Here is a 13,916-nt window from a genome sequence, read left to right as displayed (position 1 = left end):
TTCCAGGCCATATTCATTTTAAGCAGGAGGGAAAAAATACATTTTTTATTTAAAAAAAAAAAAGAGCAGACCCATGCATACGGGGCAGGGTACTTCATCTCCGCTGTTCACTGCTGTTCCCAGGCTCCAGGAGCGTTCATTACTCACCTCCAAACAAACACCTTCGCTAAAATTAAGATGAAGCATGGCAACCATAAAGTTTAGCGGAGCCCCGGGGTTTTTTTTTTTTTTTGCTTTTCATCATTTACTTCTGCCCCTCTGACACATTTGGTTATTTAAAACACTGCTCGTGCCATTTCCTCATCCCCGACCGCGGTGGGAAGCGCGCTGCTACCCAACTGTGATTTTTCTTCATTACTTCCCACAGACACTTGAGTTTTTGCTATGACCGAGTAGTTTTGATGTGTTACTGAGCAGAAGACCCAGACGGAAGCAGAGGATGAGAAAGCAAAGCTCTGCAGCCATGCCCTGGGACCCCCACCCGTGCTGGGCAGGTGGGCTCCTTACCCTTCTTGGAAGAGCACGAGAAAATCCCAACGAGCAGCTCATGCTTGCACATCAGCAGGGGCTTGCATAGAGGGTTGCAACCTTTAGAGAAGCCTTGGAGACGCTCAACCCCAGGTGAAGTCAAAAGGAAAACCCCCGGGAAGGTTTTCTGTCCCGTTGACAAAAATTTAAGAGGAACGACCTTCTCGCACACCAAGCAAGGGGCAGATCAGCACGCGTGGAGGTACCTAAAGAGTTACCTACGCCTGCAACAACCACAGCAAACACGCCTGCCCCGGTGCACACATTCCTCCGGCCAGCCAGACGTGCCCGAATAAAGAGTGAATGACAAGCGACACCAGGAGGGCGTGAAGAAGAGCAAATAATTGAGATGAAATGTCAAGTTAATAAGCCGAACGTGAGGAAGACGGGATGGAAAAAGTAATTTAATCATCAGGGTTTGACAGCACAACAACTCAGCTGAGTCTTCGCCGCGAAAGCGGCGCGTAAGTGGTGCTTTAGGACGTTCTTTGCAAGCATTTTCTACTGCGGCTCATTGCAGAGATGGTAAAGGGGCTCCAATCAACAAGCCCAGGAGCAGCTTCTGGCTCAGCCTTTCCTCCTCCTTCCTTTTCCACATGGGATTTGGCTAGGCCCACACTTTTTGCAGGTGCAAATGTGCACTGCGTCTTTGAAAACCCTGAAGCTCAATCTTCTCATGCCAGCTAAGAACCTGACCTTTTATTTCCATGATTCTTAAGGTTTAAACACCTAAAAAACATTCTGCTTTCAAAAAGACTCAGTCTTTAATCTTAGATTTAACGTACAAATTCCTGACAGTTTAGATCCAAAATTACTGGATAAAAGACAAGAGTATATACAGGTATTTTTTTCTGCCTTTTAAGCATTAATCTATTTTCCTTATATTCACTATTAGAGGGCTTGGAGATGCCAGAGGGGTTTAAATCATTGTGCTAAATGTCTCGCCAGAGAAAAGAAGGTACCACCAGGGATGACCAGCACTTCACTCCCTGGGCACCAAGATTTAAAACCCTTCCAAAATTTATGTTTTTCAGTCTTACAAATAAGCCTGAACCTAACCCTTTTCTGCCCCACACCTACACTCAGCGCAACAGATGCCCACTTACAGCAGCTCCTTATAAGATCAGCAACGGCTTACGAACATCAATTCTAGACTATTTCCCCAGAAATACAGTGCAATATCTGCCTGATAAGCGGCTGTTGTTGACAGGAGAAAAACCGGCGCCAGGACACTGATATATCACTACTAATAAGCTGCTGCTGCAAGTGAAGAAGGCTGTTTGTATTCACACTCGGGATGGTTTGGGCTGCACGCTGGCAGATATCGAGTACATCCTCATACCACAACATGCCCATCTTGGTTCTTTGGCACTTATTTACCATTGAGGTTCACTTCATAATGTTATTTTTTTTTTCTCCCTGGTTCATTTTTCAGCTTTCCCGCAATGCTGGGAGGAAGAGCCCCCGCTCGCCCCGGGGCGCCCGCCCGGCACACCGACAGGCAGAGCCGAGCCCGTGATGGACGTGTTTTCCATCAGCCTCACCCCCCTCCCAAAATCATTAACTGCACCACCCACGGCAGCGGTGTCGGGACATGTGCCTTGGCACGGAGATTGAGCTGGATGCCTTCGAGATGTCATCCATAGACATCGCTGCTCCTAGAAAACCCCGCAGTTCAGAGGAGCCGCCGTGCTTAGCTGGGACGGCTCAGACCTCGTGCTAATTACCCTGATGATTTTTGCGAGCGCGTGGTGGAACCGGTGGCACTCCCAAAGGCTCTCCCCGTGCCAGCGCCCCGAGAAATCCCAGGGTTACGTCCTGATCCCGCTCCCCGGCGTGACTCCAAACCAGCTCGGTCCCTGCCTGTGTTTCAGAAACGCTGTACCTGCCTGAACGCTGCGGTCCCTCCAGCTCAGGAACAATTTATCTAAAATGCAAGATGAGATTTGGAGAGGAAGGCAAAGGAGGAGGAATGCAACCATGACCTGATTTGTCTGCAAAGAAGGGGGAAAACAAGCACCTTAAAGTCACCGATAGCTCATTTACCAACTTGACAGAAAACTGAAGAGCTTAAAATCTCGTGAAGCATTTCCAGGAACACCTCTATAGTATCACTTGTTTATTCAAGACCTTTGCAAACCTCATTAAAAATGAACTGGATTTGCATCAGAGAGAACGGGGGTCACAGGTGAAAGTTGACAGAGCTCAACGGCCAAGAGGCCCAAGCGCCTGCTTGGCCACCCCCACCAAGCTCCAGCTTGGTCCAACGTTCAGTGAAATAAAGCAATTCTGAGTGTATTATCAGAGCAAAAGCCATGGGTTTTTGTTTTGAGGCTCGAATCAGTTTGTAACCATATTTTTGGCAATAATCCCTCTGTCCATGGCCTTTGATGCAACCTCTTTGCAGTTGGGGTCTGCAGTTGGGGTTTCCACGACACCTCTCAAAGTGATGCTGCTCTCCCTGTCCCACCAAGGATTCCTGTAGGAACACGGACAGGACATCTAGAGAGGTTCCTTGTGGCCATGCCAACCAGTGAAAGGGCAGAGCCAAACCTCTGAAGCTCTCCCAAAGACACAACCGAGGGGCACCTACTGGAGCATATCTCCATGGGCTACTCCTCATGGACCCCACCAATTCAATCACACTTCAGGAAATCAGCTGTGAAATTATCTCTTTTCATCTGTGTTTCATCCTTGGGCAACAGATTGCAGCCTCCGGGTTCCCAGGAGGACGGGCAGCCACCGCGGGGAAGGTCAGCACGGAGGCTGCGGAGCCGGCGCTGCTCATGGTAGCGCATTTGTTTGAAAACAGCAAATATGTTAACAATTAGGGAAAGGAAACGCTGAAAGGCTGCCTTGTTAATTAAGGAACTTGCTATCAAAGGACTCATTAAAAGCTACTGAAACTGAATGGTTGTTAAAATAAATACCCATTAATCTTAACGTGCAATCAGGAATATGCTGCCACTACACATCTCGCGGCGGGGGAGAGGGGGCTCCTGGGCACACACCTACCACTGCCAGAGCCATGGTGGTGGCACCAGCTGGCAACGGCCACCGACCAGAGGGTCCCAGAAGAGACCCGAGACAGGTTGTCCAAGGGGCACCATCCCACCACCCTGCAGGAGAACCTCTGGCTTTGTCGAGGAGGAACCTGCTGGTGCCTCCTGCTTTTCGCTTGGCCAAAATTAGGTGCAATGTGGTCACTGAAATGCAAACAAAAGTCCTATCGTAGCACTGAGAACGCTTCCACCAACTCACCAAAGAATTAATGCAGCATTTCCATGAAAAACAAAGTCTGACAGGTTTCAAATGGTGTCAGAATTTCCTTTTTTTTTTTTTTTTTTTTTTGCTACCAACAAAATTTCTTTTTAATCTGCAACAAGCATTGGGACTGATTAAGTATATTTAGACATGCAAATCCATGGACTGCATAAAACAGAAAAGTGGGCCAAAAAATTGGAATTCCTCAATATTAAATGTCCACTTTTCTATAAACACCACAATAATTTCAACACTGAATTTGCTGACTTTTCCAATTCATAATGCAATATTGGTGGAACATTTTGCAGAAGATGGAAACGTGACGCTGTAATGAGCAATTGTTTGGCGGCATAAAACTAAGAATAATCCCAGCGGATACTTTTTGTGCAGGCATGGATGAAGACTTCAGACCCTGCAGACCCCCAGGCGTGATTTCCTCCTGCCCCAGATGCCTCTGGACTGTCCTGGCTGCCGGCAGCACAGGAGCCCCAAATCTCACTAAACCCTGGGCAAAATCAGTAAATCAGCTCTGCTAACTCCTAAGAGGAAAATTTCCTGGCTTGCCTGTGCCATCCTGATTTGCCAAGTTCTTAACACCACCCTGATGCATTTTTAATAGCTTTTTTTTTTAAAAAAAAAAAACAATTGTTCTGCAGTCACTGAAGATGGCAAAAAAACCCCAAACCATTACCCAGATACATTAGCACTTCCCAAACAGTGAAAACAAATGTACAATGAGTACTCTGCTGGTTTTAAGAGGTTTACTTAAAAAACAAACAAACCTCTTATTAATTGCCCAGAAATCCATTTTCAATTTTGAGAAAGTGGGTTTTATGGGGGTTTTTGGTTGGTTTTTTTGTTGGGTTTGGGGTAGGGTTTTTTGTTTGGGGTTTTTTTTTTTTTTTTTGCTTGTTTGGTTGGGGTTTTTTTTATTATTTGGAAAAAAAGCTGTGGATTTGCACCCAAAATCTTGCAAATAAAAATAAGTGTATCCAGGATGAAAAGGTCCAGGAGCCCCAAGCAAAACAGATGGTCAAGAAGATGCACCCCTCTCTGCGTTGGCCGAGCATGCAGGCTGGCGCAGCGATGCCCACCCTGAGCAGGGTGGTCTCCAAAGATGCCCCCTCTGAAGGTAGGAGCTCAGCTTGGCCGTACCAGCCTCTACGGGTGCGTCTCTGATGGTGCGGAGAGGCAACGGCACAGGGAGCACGGTCCAAAACCAAAGTTTGTACCTACAGACCCACAGGACGGGAATACGTGGACCCAATGGAGGGACAAGGGGCAGGGGAGCTTCCTAAATTGATGTCCCTTTTTTAGTGGCCTGGGAGCACTGAGGAATTTGATGGAAAGGTAGAGAAAACATCTGCCCCAGCGTTTAACAGAGAGAAGATGCTGATTTGGAGAACTTCAGGATACCACAGCTAAACCAAGCCCAGATTAAGGTGCGAGAAGAGAAGCCACCATATGGAGTTAAAACACAACAGCTTGAGCGTCAAATCACTGGGAACAATACAGATTAGCAAAAAGAAAAGTTAATTTTTATAAGAAGTTTTATATTGAATATAAAAGGAGAATCAATGCAGCATCTTTGTGCAGGAGACAATTAGACTCGGTAAGTGTTACACGGTCAGACAACACCACACATTCCAGCAAATCGAATCCATCCCTAAGAGTATTAGCTTCAGATTAGGTATCAAGAGAGCAACTCTTGATTAATTAATTCTATTTACTTGGCTTTGCAGAACCCTTATTAAGAAGAAGAAATCACTTTTTCTTCCCAAAATTGTTTGCATTATGGAAAGAGGACAAGAGCAGACTGGTTCCCAGTTTCCAGCAGGGAACACGCTGTGGGCTGAGCCCTGTCACTTTGCATTAGACATGACCCACGTGGGACATGAGAGGTGACCGATATGTGAACATTAATGGTCGCTTATTGATTTCAGCCACTGTCAAGCTCCGTATTTGATCTCTGGCTCCATGAAGTCATCCCAGGAGCTACACACTGAAGCCAGTGTGTTGACTTATGGACTTGGAAAAAGGTGACTGGCACCAAGCTACAAGTTGATGTTCACAACCAGTTCACGTGGTTTTGAAATTTGCCAAGGAAAAGAAGAAACAACCTTCCAGCCAACAAGAGAAGGTTGGCAATGAACAACGCTTGTGGGCCAGGGCTCCTGAGCATAAAGCAATGCCTGTTGAGGAAAGGGATGCTCCCCAGTCTTGGACCCATGGGACGCTCCTCAGCCTTGGATCCCCATCAGGTCTTCATATTTCTTGGCAGTTACAAATTTAAAGGTATCCTGATGCCCAAACTTATGAAAGGAGAAGCAATAACTGCACACGTTTGAGGAAGGCATTTCAGATTCAACGCACAGCTGGGACCCACTGGAATGGCCAATGGCATCACTTTCATGTCAACAGCCTCCCTCCCAACAGCCCCCAAATCCATCCTGCTACTTGCAGTGAACGGGACAGACATCTGTGCCCTGGTTTACCAGGAATAAGAAGGGCCTCTTCCTCTCTGGGATCTGCCATGCCAGAAGTGACCTGATGAACAACAGTTTCTGGTTTAGGAGGCGGACCAATGCTCCGTGCAGGCAAGCTGCAGGCGTCGCTCCCCTTCCCTCTACACCTGATTGCTTGGGCTGGGAGCAGGCAGGTTGTGGTCACCTATGGAAGAAGCTTCGCTGCCATTAGCAAATCACCAGATTTAAACAGATTATCACCACCAAGGTACTGCCGTAGCCTTTTCTGAGTGAAACTGGGATTTTGGTCTTCCCACGACTTCGACCATCCCTATCATGCAATAGCTTGGTTCAAGAGACAGCCTTCCACCACTGAAATATCTCCGGTTCACCATAGTAAACTTATAAAGAGCAACACCTTAAATCAGTGCCAACTAATAGAATTTCGAGTGAGATTTGTCTCATGCAAAGACCCACTCACCTGGAAAGCTGACGGCATCTGAAGAGCAAAAAGAGCAGTTGCTCCAACCAACCTGGAAGGCCACCATCCTCTGACTGAAGCGGGATTGCTTTCAAACTCATGCGAAAGCTGAGCCCAAGCTCGTGTTTAAGTGGCTGTCTTCCAGAGGTATTTAAAAAAATCGACGGGGTGTCATTTTCAGAAGTAAACATTTACCACTTATATTCTATTTCGAGCATTAAAGGGAAAACAGACTGTCACAGATACAGCAGCAAGACAAACACATGGCAAAGCTGAACATCTAACAGAAGCTTAGAGGCAACCAGACAAATAAAAAAAGAAAAGGGGAAAAAAAAGCAAATACAGCAATTATCCTCACCACACAAAAAATAAACCAGCCAGTTTTGCCGACCACTGCAGCCCAATACAAAACCCCTCACATTCCAATAAAAGAGGAAAAACCGTAACAGTTTGGCTGTGTCGAAGATGCCCAAGGTCAACAGCTGGAGGCTATTTTGGCTGAAGCTGGTGGGAGACTCAAGGCTCTCATACAGAGCAGCACAGCCGAAGTCACATCGGGGTGACAGTCACAACCAGCTCCCACAGACAGATCTGAAAGCGCTTGGCTTTTTTTTTTTATAATGTTATTTTATTCGGTTTGGGTCTTTTTGGTCTTTAACCAAATGACACTTAATTTGTGGAGTAACCATCTCCATGGCAAGGTTTTTCCTTCACAGGCATCAAGGGGTCTTGGCACCATGAACTGCATCTGCTTGCTTACAAGCAGGAGCAAATACACCCAACAGCAAAAGCACAACTCAAGGATTTTGTAACCACATATAATCGTGGGATCCGGGATGTAAGAGGATCCAGGATAACAGCATGCACAGGAACGCAAGATTTTTCCCTCGCTTTGACTGCGCTGTCAGAGTCAACAAGCAACATCAATTTTTTTTTTTTTTTTTTAAATAGGAAAATAAATAAATAGAAGGAAGGGCAGAGGGTGGAGAAGGGAAGTACCTCGGGACGCAGCTGTTACAACTGAGCACGGGACAGTTTCTTTGAAGCCTTGGGGAGGCACACAAACACACAACCGGGCAGAGGTCTTTTGTAGAAGCTCAGTAGGTTGCAGCAAAGCTGGGAAGCTGCTGGGTTTGGGGTTTTTTTTTTGCATATGCACATATGCAAAAAACCCCAAGGAAACAGAGGATTCCAAGATCTGCGTCTTTCTCCTTACACACCATCCAAATGCATGGCAGGATATTTTTAATTAACCGCTTTTTAAAAGTCAATAGCATGGAAACAGTTGTGCGCAGAGCCTGGCGCACCCGGAATGAGCCGTGCCTGCGTTGGAGCCTCCAGCTGCTGTCTGGTCTCCTGAGATGCTTCAGAGATCTGTGCAAGGACCTTCACACTGGACACGGGTGGGAATGCACTCCTGCCAGTCCAGGTTAGGCATACGACAGCGTTATGCTTTGAGAAACGCTAGGAATTACATGTTTTATCCTTGTTAGCCACTTGATTTAACCGCCGACACTCTCATCAATCACGTAACCATCTGATCCCAACTCTCCCACCAGGCTGGAGGTTCAGCCCGTGGCATCAAACTCCCGTTCCAAATCTGCAGCCTTCCGCTTTCCTTACGTGACCCTCTTTTTTAAACAATAAAAGATAAAAAAGTCCTATCTACCTGCTCTCTAAACACCCCGCGCTGTTACGAGCTGCACTGCAAACGCCTGCGCCGCCTTCTTGTGCTGAGAAACGGCACCACGAGACGGGGAGGTGCAGGGGCCAGCAGGGAAGCAGCTACCAAAACCCACGCAAAAGCCAAAATACATGGACACAGCACGTCATGACAGCTCAAACCGCTTCTCCTTCCCCCAGAAAGTATCTCCATGGCATGGATCAACATCCCTGGCCCAGCAGCAGGAGGGAACCCTAAACTGAATTGCACCGTTGACCGAACCATACAAACCTGGGGCTTTTGACCTGCCAAGGTGGCAGTTTGGCAGCCTCCCCCCCAGTACTAAATATTAATTTTCCAACATTTAAATACATTTCAGAGCAAATACTGCAAGCAAACACGAGCAGCAGACCGAGAAAGGACAGTGCTGTAGATTCACTGCAACCCCAGGGAGAGGATGGCGACCCGTGGACCTGCTGGGCTTGGACAAGGCACGGGCTTGGTGCTCCTCAATTCTCTCCTCTCCCATGCTCACCACTCAGGTCTCCACAGAGATCATTCACCTCTGAAAAAGACACCAAGACTCTGCAAACAAGAGATGTCAAGGAAAAAACGCGATGCTCCAACAGCGGAGGCATCTCAGCCTGCAAAGGAATTAAACCCATAAATAACCTGCGTTTAACGAGTCTCTATATGTACACAAGAAACATGAAGTAGCCCTAATTTTTCTCGGTCCTATTTGTGCCTCCTAATGTGGAGCGAGGCTCTCTCCTGTCCACGGGCTGAGACTTTCCGAGTTACTTGACACAAACCAGAGCCGTGGCCTGACCATGATCGGAGCGCGCGGCTCCAAAACTGGAAAGAACGAGAAAAAAAAAAAAAATTACATATTTCATTCTCCTCTTTTGTGGCTTTTATTTTCTTTTGTATTCACTTTGGGAATAACATTCTTTCCATTGGGAAGAGCCTGATTTTCCATTAAATACAAAGCAGCTGCCATTTTGGAAACAAAAAGTTGATTAAATACAGATTCTTTTTTTATTTTTTCCCTAACATATGAAGAGCTAGAACCACGCTTCTTTCTGCTGATTTATCAGGGCAAAGCATCTGCCAATTATGGCAGTAGGAAGACTTAAAGAGAGTGAACTGAATCGCTTCATCTTTGCTATATAATTTTATAATTATAATTTGATGTCATAAATGAAAGGGGAAAGATCTCGAGGCTTGGAGCCCAGCACACTGCACTCATCCTTGCGGCGGAGCCCTCCGGCACGCTGACACGAAGGGCTTCTCACCCTTCGCACACACATGGATGCTTCAGATTCCCCGTTGACGCAGATTTCTGCTTGCCGAGATGCCGAAGGAAGAGTCGGCGTGTTGCCGTGACGTACGGCTGCCTGTTGGAAACGCAACTAATACATGACTTAAGGCCCAGATGTTGAACAGACTGGAAAAAAGGATGAGCTCAAAACAAAACAAAAAAAAACAAACAAAAAAACGAAAACCACCCACTCCATTTCCACTCCATGAGCCATCAACGCCCAATTCAGGAGATATTTTTTTTTCCAAGCAGAGCAGATTACTGAATGACCAACACAAGCAGTGTATGAAACTTCAGCTCGTTTTACATTTTTCCAAAAACTAAATCATACATTAAAATTCCGTTTTCAATATTTAGATGTTATAGTTGAAAAACAGAGAGAAGAAAAAGATGCACGGTGAAAGCTGTAGAAATTACTGTTATCTTGGTTTTTAATTAAGCCATAGGGCTCCCATTATTTATTGCCATTCCTGAAACACAATGAAGAAAGACCACGGTGATCATGAGAAATCCATAAGGATCTGCGCTTTTAAATGCTTTGCTTCTCTTTCTTGCTGTTACATTTAACGTACAAGATCCAGGGAGAACCTATCTCTGCGTAAAGGCACCCCTATGATGGTCACGAAACGATGTGTCCTTAATTCCACCCACTTCAACCATGCCAATAGCACTCAACCACGCTCAGGCGGCTATCGGCTCTGAAGGATGGGCATAAGCTCCCCACGCTTCTGTGTGGGACCTCAATTCAAGTGATCTCTGCACGGGGACCCCAAAGGACATTGCACCTGAAGGTTGGGCTCCTCTAGGGCAGGTGGGTCTCCTCCCGTGGGCAGGGTAAGCAAGATAGCTGGGGGCTTTGGAAGCAGATGCGGTGTTCATCGGTGTTCCTTTGCACGTTCACAACTTAAGAGAAGCCTTACAAGATTTCAGGTTGCCAGTGGATGAAATAAGAGGAAAGCATGTAATTGCAAAGTCTATTGTTTCACTTAAATTCGCTAAAGGGGGGGGAAAAAAAAAAATCCATACTTTAACTTCTGTTAGGGTTTTTGGAAGGTATAGGCTGGGGCTCTGGTGCAGGAAGCAGCAGGCATGTTTGGATTCCTTACGCTGAGGATGGATTTTCAGCTGCCAAATTCCCCGTACCGCACATCTGATTCTTTGTGTATGTACGTGCATGCAAAAGTAAGCATAAAATAGCTTTATAAATCTAAGTTTGTAAAATAAAAATCAAAGCCAAACATGCCAAGGTGACTACACAAAGGGAAGCAATACCTAGGGAAGCGTGCACACCCTGGTTTAAAGGATTTATGGGACTGGGCATTTTAGCTTCAATTAATTTTCAAAGTGCTGAAAGCAGACAAGAAACCATGTAATTACAAGATAACTTGGCTTACCCGGATTCGAGTTAACTAGCGCTCCTGGGTTAATCAGAGGTCAGCCTTCTCCCCAGCCAACAAAGCTAAATCCACCGTATTTGAATGCTTTGCTCCTTGCTTTAAAGTAACCATTAGTTCTTGTTTCGACCCCTTCATTTTGGGAAGTATTTAGGATTTCGGAGACACTTGAGAAGACCAGGAAAGTAATGCACAGCCACCAGACCGCAGCAAGGCGGGCAGCACGGGACCACACAGCCATGCAAGCGCTGCTCCACTCTCCAGCCCATGTTCTCCCCACCAAGCACCCTCGTTTTAAGGGCATTTAGCCCAACCTTCAGCGCAAGCTGGTCCAAGCAACCCCTCAAGAGACTCGGATCACCTCTGGAGAGCAGAGGAAGCCCCCTGAGGACCATACAGGGAGGATTTTGGTTGCTGCTCATGCCCTGTCCATGTCTGCATTCCAGGCAACTCGTTTTTTTGTTTTTTTTTTTTCTTTTTTTTATGTGTGTGTCTATCTACAACACCAAGAAACTTCCAGGATTAGCCACAACTACTTCCCACCGGACATTTTAAACTCCGTTACAATTACTCCTTTGTCCTGCTATTTTGTGCAATCAGATTTTTATTTTTCAATCTCTTTTAGACAGACAGATTAGTGATTTATTTCCACCCATTAATAGAAACTACCTAGAGAACAGAAAATTAGAGGGGTTAAAAGGAAAATTAGAATCCGTTGCAGTTAAAAACAAAATCAACTAAGAGCAGGCTAGCAAAGTCCCACCATATAAAGGGATTACTCCATTCCTGACCCTTTCCAGGGGACCTCCAGGTATTATTTTTCATTGATTTACCTTAATGAAACTAATGCACCCCTCTCCATAGGAAGCTGACTCCATAGCTGTCTAGGCACTGGATTCAATTAAAGAAATAAATACATCTGGCTTCTAAATGGTTGAAAGTCTTGAAAAGCCAGAGGCAATACCAGTTTCTGCATCTGTCTCTCTTCGGGTACGCCCTGAGGACACCACGTAGGATGGTCGATATTCAACACCGCTCCTGGAAACCCGCGGCCGCGGGGGGATGCCCGAAGCATCCCTGCCTGCTCCCCGACGGCGCGGGCAGCTCCCGCAGCCCTGCCAGCAACCGAGCCACGGCTTTGATGGAAGCCGGCCTCAAATTGCTTTAACAAGGCTCTTTCTTTCCAGAAGCTGGCGTTGATTTGAGACCTCGATGTTGACTTAGAAACCCCCAGGTGCCCAGAGCCTGCAAATACTCAAGGCTTAGCTATGCTCAGTTTCCAGGAAAAGGGGTACACGCACCCAACCGCGGCGTGAAATATCAATACTACCATGGCAGCTCAGCATTAAAATGGAGAGCAGGGGTTAAAGGCAGAAAAGCAGAGGCTGGGGTAGAGGCTATGCCTCCGCGACGGCCGCATCTCACACCGCACGACCGCGTCGAGCAGGGCTGCACCGACAAAAAAAACGAGGCGCGCTTTGCTCGCATGTGCCTTGGCTTGCAGACATGGGAATAGAGGAAACAAGGTAGCTCGAGAGCACTTTGTTTGCGATCTATCCGGGGAAGTGCCGCAGATTTTTCTCCCGCACATGAAACAAGCAGAAATGACAACAATTAGAGGGGTTCGTTGAACCAGAAGGCAGGTCCGAAAGGTCTCCTTTGCTTTCTTTGTGCTAATTGCCCTAATCCAAATAGGGAGATAGTTAACGTCAAGAACCCACACTATTTTCTGGATAAAATACTATTCTACCGCTCTAGCCGGAGGGAAGGCTCAGTGGTCCAAGCCCCGGGTCGGAGCACTTAGACCAGGAGGAACATCAGGCTGAAATCCCCATGGGGGATTTGTCTGAACAAAATACAGGGAGAGAGGGAGGATTTTACAAAGATCTTTTCTCTTTCAAGCAGAGGTTGAAGATCCCATCATGCTTTCCCTAATAACAGGCATTTCCCTAATTCCCCGCACATTTAGGGATGCATGGGGGATAAAAGGAGCCAGGTAAATGCGACGTGTTCTAAAAGCAACAATTTAGCAATGCTACTGCAACAGCATGCTTGTGGGTGACCTGGAAGGAAACCCTTTCCCCTGGTCTCTTATTTATCCTATTGATTTAAACTTCAATCTTTCCCTTTCCTCCCTTCCGAGACTAAGGACTTTTTCTGGTTCAACTCACCCTCTAACATTTGAGGTGCGAGCAGAGCAGACTGAACGCGCATGACACACAGTCTCGTACTCACCGACATTGTAGAGTGGACATCTACATCCCCCTACGGAGGACAACACAGGGAGTTGAAAGTCAAATGCAGAAGAGAGCAAAGCAACAGCGAGAAAGGCAGAGAGGTACACATTGGTCATCGCCTGTAGGTACCTACAACCCATCAACGCTCCAACCGAGGCACCGGCCGCTCGGCATTGGCAGAGTATTAAAAAAGCAAAACATGGGCTCTTTGAACACAGTCTAAGGAGGATGAGGAGGAAATCAAAGGACTGCAAGACCAGTTTTATTAAATATGCTCTGCAAGTCAACATCCACGTGCCTCAGCTCTCCCACCTGGAAGATGGAGGTGATGGATGTCAAACCCTAGCGAGGGACAGCAGCCGGCCGCTCGGCATTGGCAGAGTATTAAAAAAGCAAAACATGGGCTCTTTGAACACAGTCTAAGGAGGATGAGGAGGAAATCAAAGGACTGCAAGACCAGTTTTATTAAATATGCTCTGCAAGTCAACATCCACGTGCCTCAGCTCTCCCACCTGGAAGATGGAGGTGATGGATGTCAAACCCTAGCGAGGGACAGCAGGGAT

At 46.6% G+C, this 13,916-nt stretch overlaps 1 protein-coding gene across 1 annotated transcript in view; it reads right to left on the bottom strand.

The window, feature by feature from the left end:
* The window catches only part of LOC104080378 (exocyst complex component 6B), a gene marked incomplete at its 5' end in the record, with an annotated part of 50,167 nt that overhangs the window by 12,724 nt on the left and 23,527 nt on the right, over nt 1-13,916 (bottom strand). The window contains one exon of the mRNA XM_009582750.1: nt 13,352-13,381. Coding sequence (XP_009581045.1) covers nt 13,352-13,381 — 30 coding nt within the window. The remainder of the gene's footprint in view (nt 1-13,351; nt 13,382-13,916) is intronic.

This window comes from Fulmarus glacialis, unplaced genomic scaffold (assembly GCF_000690835.1).
Source record: "Fulmarus glacialis isolate BGI_N327 unplaced genomic scaffold, ASM69083v1 scaffold3038, whole genome shotgun sequence".
NCBI lineage: Eukaryota > Metazoa > Chordata > Aves > Procellariiformes > Procellariidae > Fulmarus > Fulmarus glacialis.
This window is presented reverse-complemented; position numbering and strand designations above follow the sequence as displayed.